At 41.0% G+C, this 9,450-nt stretch overlaps 1 protein-coding gene across 1 annotated transcript; it reads right to left on the reverse strand.

Moving 5' to 3' along the window:
• Positions 1-416: 416 nt before the first annotated feature.
• Positions 417-5,794, reverse strand: c1qtnf5 (C1q and TNF related 5). The gene is made up of 3 exons (XM_020524194.2): positions 5,499-5,794; positions 3,008-3,242; positions 417-1,138 (listed from the first exon to the last, which is right to left on the reverse strand). Exons 2-3 carry the CDS (start codon positions 3,213-3,215, stop codon positions 621-623), a joined length of 726 nt encoding a protein of 241 aa, XP_020379783.1. The 5' UTR covers positions 3,216-3,242; positions 5,499-5,794; the 3' UTR covers positions 417-620.
• Between the last annotated feature and the right edge of the window lie 3,656 nt (positions 5,795-9,450).

Below are 9,450 nucleotides of genomic sequence, written 5' to 3' on the forward strand. Positions count from 1 at the left end.
TAGGATTATAATTTCAGTGCACACCTATTTTTTGGCATGGTCCATGTTGATTAATTGACTACGAACACTGGTGTAGCTGCAGAATGGACTGCCTGTCTTTACCTCCTTGGTGACCAACTGAGAGAAGACTGAATGCCTACAGATTCACAAGAACACTAAGGAAAAAGGTTCCCTTACTGCCTGACCCAGTCAGACCAGCAATTTAGCAGAGGCTGGGTCTGAAGGACCAAAAACCTCTTCCTGCCTCATTCTCACTACTGCCATGACCCTGACCTGTGTGGACCTTGGCCCAGAACTGCCCCTCTGAGAAAGCTCTTGGGCAACTGCAAGGAGCAGAGGTATAATGAAAAGGATCTGAAGATCTCTTACATCTTCATACTGTAATATCATAGTCAACATATCATTAGACAAGGAAGTGGGTGAAGTCAAAATAGATTTCATTTATAAACAGGCATTGCATTTGGTTTACATTTCAGGAACACATGACAGGAGGTGACCCTATAGGTGGGGAAATGTACACAAAGCAGTAGTGAATTTCTAACAATGCCATTTGTTTAAAGTTCAGTTTGATGCAAAGTACAATCCATACATGATATAGCAATGAGCAAAAGTAACACATGTTAAATCAGAATTTGAGCATTTTGCCAGTCAGAATAAACTAAAAACCCAGTGAAGCTGCTGTCTGTCTTTGCACTAGAATAAATCCCGTTGTAGTCTCCCACTGCCACTTGCACCCACACCTGGTCCTTGGCATCCAAATGCATGAGAGCTCCACCTGACAGTGAGACAGGCTTTGGCCAATTGCCATAATACTGGAAGAAAGACGACATGGAAACATTGTTCTTCATGATGTCAAATTGCAGACTGGTTTTGAAAACAGTGGAATGAACCACAAAATAGTAGAGCCCTGGAATCTCACAAGTGAATTTTCCTGTAACTGGGTCGTAGTGCCTTTGATCATTGTGTATAATCACATCGAACTGGACAGCCTCTTCAAGTGGGGGGAAGGTGTGAGTTTTGGAACGTTTTGCACTGAATGCTGAATTGTAGCTAATTATACTGTCCCCTTTGACTCCCTTTTCACCAATTGGTCCAGGTAGCCCTGGAATTCCTTGCTCTCCCATAGGCCCACGTAAACCTGAAAAGTAAAACCATTATTTAGATCATTACAATTAGGATTCTCTCTGTTTCTTTCCCCACACAATGCAGCAGCTTTAAAAATGTCCTGCCTTACTCTGAATCAAAATCACATATCACACAGGGCTTCAAACTAAACAGTCAAAACCTTTTAATTGCTCGTAGGTAAATGCACCACCTGTGTAGCATAGCACCATACAGAACAGGAAGAGTAAAGTTCTTCCCCTGGTAAGCCCTGAGTTATGATAGTTATCCTCAGCGCTCTCTGGCAAATGGCAGGAAGAGTGAGTCAGTGTTATTATTTCTGATAAATGTCAGCTAACTCTTGGTGGAAAATGGATCATCATGGATGTTGGATATATACCAGGATTAGACAGCAACTCAAAATCAAATAGCAGAAAGACAAAAACTGTAAGTCAGCATGTTAGCATTTGTCATTGGAAAATGTGTGTTAAAATTTCAGGTGTGGCAACTCAATTAGAAATTTGTTATTCTTCAATTCTGGCCTCTTTGCAGCCTTCAACCCACTTTTGGCAGCTGTGCCTTTGGCTGCCTAGACCCTTACGTTAGCAATTCTTTCTGTAAACCCTGCCTGACTTTCTTTTGTCCTGTAACATACTTCTTCAAACCTACCTCTTTGACCATGCTGTAGTCAGTCATCTTTTTGTGGTTCAGTGTCACATTTTGTTAAAAGTTAAAGTAGCTATATAAATGCATGTTGATGTTGTGGAAATGTTTACATTTCAGAGACTGACCAGCTGTATGATTTCATCAAACTCTCACTCCACAATCATAGCCCCAGTGATGCTCACTGGAATGAGGTAATGAACAGGCAGCTGATGCTTGTGGAGCCTTTATCCAAACCAGGATCAATACTTTCAGCAAAATCAAGGAGGAAAATGCTGAGAGGCTATGGCTGACTCTGTAAACGGAAGCAAGTGCAAATCATCCTGGGACTCAGTCCAACTAAACTGTATGGGGCACCATTTCAAAAGAAACAATGGGAATTTTGATCGAAATAAAATAAATCAGACCCAAGGGCATATTCCAACTTACTTTAAAGAAAAAGAAAATTACTGAGTTAACCAGATCGTTCCTCATAAGTCCCAGACACCCTTCCCAGCTTCCAGCTGAACATAATTCAAAACGGAAGTGAGTAACAAGCAATTAACCTGTTATTGAAAACACAAAGCATATTCCTTAAAGGGACACTTACAGTAATGGCAGAAAACAAGTGTTTTGACAAAATGTTTTGATGATGACAGTAAGTGTTAATCTTTACAATTAAGTAATAACCAATAAATGTTAACAGTTTATATTATTGAAATGTTAAAAAAAAAGTTTCAAACTCTGGGATAATGCCTCAGATAGACGTTTCTGGATGATTTAGGCTAAGGTGAAGAAATGCAGTAGCAAGGAAGTTATGCTGAATGTTTAACACTTCACTTAGACCACAACTGAGAATTACCTCTAGTTCTGGTCACCACACCTCAGGAAGGATGTGAAGGGTCTTTCAAAGGGTGCAGTGAAGATTTACTAGAATGGTTCTAAGAATGAGGGATAAGATGATATTGTTCTTGGAGCAAAGGAAATTGAGTAGAGATTTGAAAGAGGTGTCTATGATTGTGATAAAGTTTAGATTTAGATAAGGTAAACAAAGTAAAACTTCCATTAGCTTATGCCTCACCTACTGGATGACATTAAATGTTGGCAGGCAGTCAGCTGTGGGGGCATCATAGTTGAGTTAATACTGTCCTCACCTAAAACTTGTAGTAATATCTGACTACTGTAGGCTCTTTGGTAAAAATATTTCCTGATTTCAACTTGGGTTATATTAATGAATTCTGAGATTAGTGGCCAGGATCCTTACCTTGTATTCCTGCATCGCCTTTCTGTCCTGGTAATCCATCCCTCCCATTTCTCCCATCTCGCCCTGGCAGCCCTGGATACCCATTACGTCCTGGACTTCCTGGAATTCCTGGATGCCCAGCACAAAATCCGGAAAGGTTGTTATCCTTAATGTTGGCCAAGGCACATGACAGCAACAAGAGCAACACAGACAAGGTAATACAACTCATCCTGAGGCTCAGGGAGAGACTCCGACCCTGTAAAGACAAACGGAATTACAGGTTAGCCCCACCTGAAGAATTGTATCTAATTCTAGGCACCACACCTTAAGAAGGATGTCGAAAGTTTGCAAAGAGTGTTGAAGAGATCTACTAGAATGTCTTCAAGAATGCAGGATTCCAGCTTCACAGAAACATTTGAGAAGCTGGTATGTTCTTCTTAAAACAGAGAATGTTAAAAGGTATTTTAATAGAAGTAGCTCATGTTATAGGAGGTTTAATAGAGTGGGGAAAGGGTTGGTAATCAAAGAATACAGCTTTGAGGTGATTGCCAAAACTCACAGGGGAGTAGAACAGAAATATTTTTACGCATTAAATTGTTGGGATCTGGAAAACCCTGCCTGAAGGCAGATTTAATAGTAACTTCTGAAATGAAATTTAATCAACCTTTAACACATACTTGAAGGAGAAATTTACAAGACTGGGAAAAGAGCAGATTGACTGGGATTAATTAGAAAACTCTCTCAAAGAACTGACACAGGCATGATGGGTGGAATGACTTTTTTTTAGCGCATCTATAATTTGATTTAATTCAGGCTTATCCAGGGTTTCGTGTGAAAGGGACAAGAGGGGTGTCAGGGTGACTGTATAAATGTAATCCTCCTTTACCCTGCCCAAACTGAAGGTTGTGGGATTTTTACAAGGAATAAACCAAATGCTCACACTTAGTGCCAGTAGATCAGAGTGCCATGGAGGAAGTATTCAATGTTTCCGTGGAGAATGGACAGATTGTTTTTAACACAAAAACAGAAATTGCTGGAAAAGCTCACCAGGTCTGGCAGCAGCTGTGGAGAGAAATCAGAGTTAACGTTTCAGGTCAAGTGACCTTTCCTCGGAATTCTGATCTCTCATTTCTCTCCACAGATGCTGCCAGACCTGCCGAACTTTTCCAGTAACTTCTGTTTTTGTTTCTGATTTACAGCATCCGCAGTTCTTTCGGTTTTTAGATTATTTTTGACCACTGTTTGGAAAGATTATTCTCTTCCACTGTCAAAAGAAACTATAGTGCAGTTAGTTGGAAGTCTCAAGAGAAAAGCAAAAATGCAGAAAAATACTGTTGTGTGCCTTGTGCATAAAGCATTGACTACCTTGTTTCACTACTCAAAATGATCAACATCAAACCAAGCTGACCCACTGAGCTAGGACACTAATCAGGAAACTTAGCGAGGAGATTGTATTTGTTGCAGGGTGGGAGTGAATTTGAGGTGTTTACAGTTTCTGGTTGAGCCTTTCAGGGATCTCACTGATTGCAGCTGCCTGATGGTCTGTCTCTGTAACCCAGATGGTGATGACAAGCTGTCTGCTTGGCTGCAGATCTTTTATTGTTCCTTCACTGTCTTTGAAGCTGCAGTGATGGTCCTTCATAGCTCACATACCCTGTCCCTTTCCAGCAGGCACTATATTCTGGATGAGGTCTGATGCCCGATCAATGGAAAGGGATCACTGATTGAGAAAGTATTTGTTAGATCCCCAGAGTGGGAAGAGAGGCTTGTCATGACAATGTTGTACAAAAGTGATCCAATTTATTCTCTTGTATTGCATATTAAGGGATTGTCAAACGTCATGAAACAGAAGCCGTGCCCCTTTAATTAAAAGTGTAAGCTGAGCTCTGAATTCCCTGCTTTACTCTGCTGTAGAATTTGTGAAGTCTTGTGACTGAAGCTGTCTCACTTCTGTTAGTATAAACCCAAACTGGCCTCAGGATTAAAAAGCAAATGTTCAGCTGCCAGAACTGGATGTTCAAAGAATTCAATAAACCATTCATCATTTGTACAAACACAGTACAGATGGCACAATACCCAATTAAGACAAATTGTCACATTCTCACATTTAGGTCAACTTTTTCTTTACTCTAGAAACAAAACTTGGTTTTGAAACATTCGTCCTGCAGCCAGCCCCCTTTTAAATCCTTTTATTTGTTGCGTGAAATGAGAGCTCATGTTTAAAATTTATTCCATATTTCCGATTCTCTGAATACTGCACAATAAAATAGAATTACAGGATTGGAGTTCTCTTAAGTTACAATTAAAACTTTCCAGACAGCAAGCTGGTGCCTATATGTCCAAAGTACAGCATTTTGAATCTGACCCATAATCAACAGTGGAAGTTCTGTCTCTGTCTCCACAGATGGATTGTGTACAGGACGTGCTTATATTGTTAGTAAGAGTTTAGAGTTCCATTCTTTCATGCTCCCGTAAAGACGCAGTTTTCTTTAAAACAAAGTAAAAAACTTACCGATAAAGATCAAGTATTTTCTACTTCTGCAAAATGTGAAACCAAGAGTGCTGATGCCAACTCTGTTAGTAGCAGTTCTTGTCAGTGTGACTCTTTACAGACTCTCAGCCTCTGATTAGGCGGCAACACCACTCAGCGCAGTTCAAAGGGAATGAGAAAACTCTTAGTCACTGGCTCTGACTCCAAGAGGAAATGGTTGGTGCGTTCAGAGAGAAAACCAGGAACAGCAGGATGAGAGAAGACACAGAGAACGGCAACAGCATGAGTAAAAAGATTTTGGAACTGTGAACAGATTAAAGGGAAACCAATTCCCACAAACGCTTCTTCCTTTTCAAAGAATTATTGTTTCTGAGCCTAATAAATGTTGTACATCTCTATACTACTGTTACATAAACATTCAGTTCATTCCTGGAGCTGACAATCTTAAGCAACTTTCCAACATAGAGGGGCTGCTGCATTGTGGTCCTGTAAATAACGTTAAACCAATATCTTAGTTCCCATGTGAATGCTAAAGGCATTACATGAAGGTTATGAAGTCTAATCTTCATCACTCAATCAATACCAAGAAAAATTAGATTAACTGTTCACTCAAATCACGTTCCAAATTTCATCAGATATTAAGCAGCTCCAAAGGATGTGATAAGAAAGTACCCAACAGCAAGAAACCTGATAACAGGTCCCCACTCCACCAAAAACTATTTATTTCAGTGAATATATTGTTGTTCTATTTATTTCTGAATGTAAGTTAAAATAGTTATTCTAAATTTATATAGGATACAGGTAATTTGCAATAAGTGAATTACAATAAAGTATTGTGAGTGTGATGTCAGGCTATCTATCCTTCTATTTCCTGCGGTTTTTCTCCTCTTCTAAAGATGCAGATTTTTTTGAGCACCTCATCCAAGTCATTATTCTTTAAATGTGACCCAAAACAGTGAGTTTAACATAAAAAAAGGTGGTGGAAAACCTTAGCAGGTCTGGCAGCATCTGTGAAGAGACAGAGTCTAAGTTTTGAGTCCGATATGTGTTCTTCAGAACTGAAAAGAGGAGGAAATATGATTGGGTTTTATGTTGAGAAGGCTGCAAATGGTTCATTGTCACCATAGATGACCTAAAGAGGGTGCATGAACAATGAGGAAGATGCCTCTTGGGTAATGATTTCAATAAGTGAACATTTAAACCTGACTGATTGATCCGAAGGTCTGGAAAGTGAAAATCTAACTGGTAAGAGCTGAGAAATAATAAAAGCTGATTCAAATGGAATTGTGCACCAGCGTATGTATGGATGGTTTTACCAACAGCACAGTGCCATCCATGTCACAAACTAAGGCTATCCCTGGTTGGCAGGAGTTGCCATTGCCCCAATATCACCAGATAGGCCTGGGACATAGGAACGCCAGAGACCATTAGCCAGGATCCTCAGGGCCCCACAGCCCTTAGGTCTGGTGTGAGCTCACTGTGCTCAGTCAGAGTTTGGAGTACCAGCTGGCAGAAGCATCAATTACCATGATTTCTGTCCCTGGTCTTCCACCAACTGAATTAATCACTAGCAAGAAGCACCAAAAGAAAGTGAAAAAAAAGAGATGGTACAAAAGGGACCAACTGGCAATGCTGACATGTCCCAGACTGAATCTGCGCAAGGATGTGGGAAGGAACACAGAAGTGGCCAAGCATTACAGGGGATTAGTCATCAGTTTGAAAACTTAAATAAAGATGGGGCGGTGAGAACTAGCACTGACATTTCTGTATGCAGTATGTCGTGATCTCAGGAGCACTTGTGCTGATGAGCCCTGGCCTGTTGGCTGTCATAGGCCCTGCCTGTGTGTGTACAGGAGTTGGAACTCGTTGAAAAATGGGGGAGAAGCACATGGAACAGAGGGAAGTTTAGAGAATGAAGAAGATTAGAAATCAATGGTGTTATAGAACAAAAGGCAAAGGAAATGTATGGTTATAGAGAGGCAATAAAGCTGAGGTTTATAAGAGATATTATAAGAGAAAGGCCAGGTATGACAAAAAGCAAAAACATGACAGGGTTTAAGTCTGAATTTAAGATGTTGAATTCAACATTGAGGCCAAAGGGCTATAAAGTGCCTAATTGGAAAATGAGGTGCCGCTCCTCCAGCTTGTATTGCCCTTCACTGGCTGCATTGAAATTCTGAAGAAGAATTGAATTGGAATTGAATTATTATCTCTGTTTCTCTCTGCACAGGTAATACTTGTGGAGTTTCTCCAGCATTTTTATTTTGTTTTTATTTCAGATTCTTCTACATTTTCTACCTTTGTTTAAAATCTCCACTACCTGTACCATTTTGCTTTTATTTTGTTTAACAGGCTGCTCAGCTGTGGGGGCGTCACAACCCAACCGATGATTCCCACCAAACAACTATGAGCATACACTCCAATACCAGTCATGTGAAATCGTCCAGAGAGAGACTCTGGCTGATTTCTTACCCCCTTTCAGTACTAACGTCGATTTGAGAATGTCAAATGCTGCTCCACCTGATATCAACTAGCTTTGTATAGGTTGGACATTAAACCCAGAATCTTATATTTTGGATCCAGGGTTTTGGGGGACCTGTTTCCAGACTCCTGACTACGCAATGGGAGTTATTTTACCTTAATGCACTTTTTGGAAGCCTGGCTGGGTTTCAGTGTTGGTTTTACACCCCACCCAAGGTTATAATCAGACAGGATGTGAAATCAGTGCTCTATCCAATCCTGTCAGTTCCCCCGTTGGTGAAGATAAAATTACATCTATTGAGTCAGCTCCACTGTCTTATAGCAACTTGTTCTCAAATGAGTGATCTCATTTACCAGCAGGCTGCAAACCTATGATGCCCCCATAACCACAAAACAATGCTCACATTTACAATAGGTTAGTTAACTGCTGAAGCTGGGAGAGGGGAGTGTGCAGCAGGATCTGGGTGTCCTTGTGCACCAGTTGCTGAAGGTAAGCATGCAGGTGCAGCAGGCGGTAAAGAAGGTAAATGCTTTGTCGGCTTTCATTGCGAGAGATTTCGAATACAGGAGCAGGGATGTATTGTTGCAGTTGTACGGGGCCTTGGTGAGGCCACACCTGGAACATTGTGTGCAGTTTTGGTCTCCTTTTCTGAGAAAGGATGCTCTTGCTCTCGAGGAAGTGCAGCGAAGGTTGACCAGGCTGATTCCGGGGATGGCAGGACTGACGTACGAGGAGAGATTAACTAGGTTAGGATTGTTTTCCTTGGAGTTCAGATGAATGATGGGGGGATCTCATAGAGACTTATAAAATTCTAACGGGACTGGACAGGGTAGATTCGGGGAGGATGTTCCCGATGGTGGGTGTGTCCAGAGCCGGGGGTCACAGTCTGAGGATTCGGGGTAGGCCATTTAGGACGGAGATGAGGAGACATTTCTTTACCCAAATAGTGGTGAGCCTGTGGAATTCCTTACCACAGGAAGTAGTTGATGCCAAAACATTGAATGTGTTCAAGAGGCAGCTAGATATAGCACTTGGGGCAAATGGGATCAAAGGTTATGGGGAGAAAGCAGGATTAGGCTATTGAGTTGGACGATCAGCCAGGATCGTGATGAATAGTGGAGCATGCTCGAAGGGCCGAATGGCCTCCTCCTGCTCCCATCTTCTATGTTTCTATGTTTCTATGAAAGAATTTTAGCTGTACTTTGTGTTGCTTCCAAGAAAGGGTTCATGCCTAAGCTTAATGAAAATGTTCCCAGTGGGTTCTGTGATATTTAAAAATTGCATCAATCTCTCTGCAGGCAGAAGGCCAGTTGGCAATCATGATGTGTCCTTAAGTGATAGTTCCATCATCACAGCTTTGGTCTTCTTGAACACATAAAAACATCTTCACTTTTACAAGAAATACATAATTAGTGTTTTATTAAGATTTGTTCATGCAGTCTCCTAGATGCTGACATTAGCAGAGTAAGATGAACAGTAGCTACAGGTCTG

Source organism: Rhincodon typus, chromosome 32 (assembly GCF_021869965.1).
Source record: "Rhincodon typus isolate 14 chromosome 32, sRhiTyp1.1, whole genome shotgun sequence".
Taxonomy (NCBI): domain Eukaryota; kingdom Metazoa; phylum Chordata; class Chondrichthyes; order Orectolobiformes; family Rhincodontidae; genus Rhincodon; species Rhincodon typus.

Coding starts and splice junctions, on each gene's coding strand:
- c1qtnf5 (XM_020524194.2), bottom strand. CDS start 3,215: ATGAGTTGTATTACCTTGTCTGTGTTGCTCTTGTTGCTGTCATGTGCC. Junction 1,139..3,007: donor AGGCGATGCAGGAATACAAG/GTAAGGATCCTG, acceptor TTTACTTTTCAG/GTTTACGTGGGCCTATGGGA.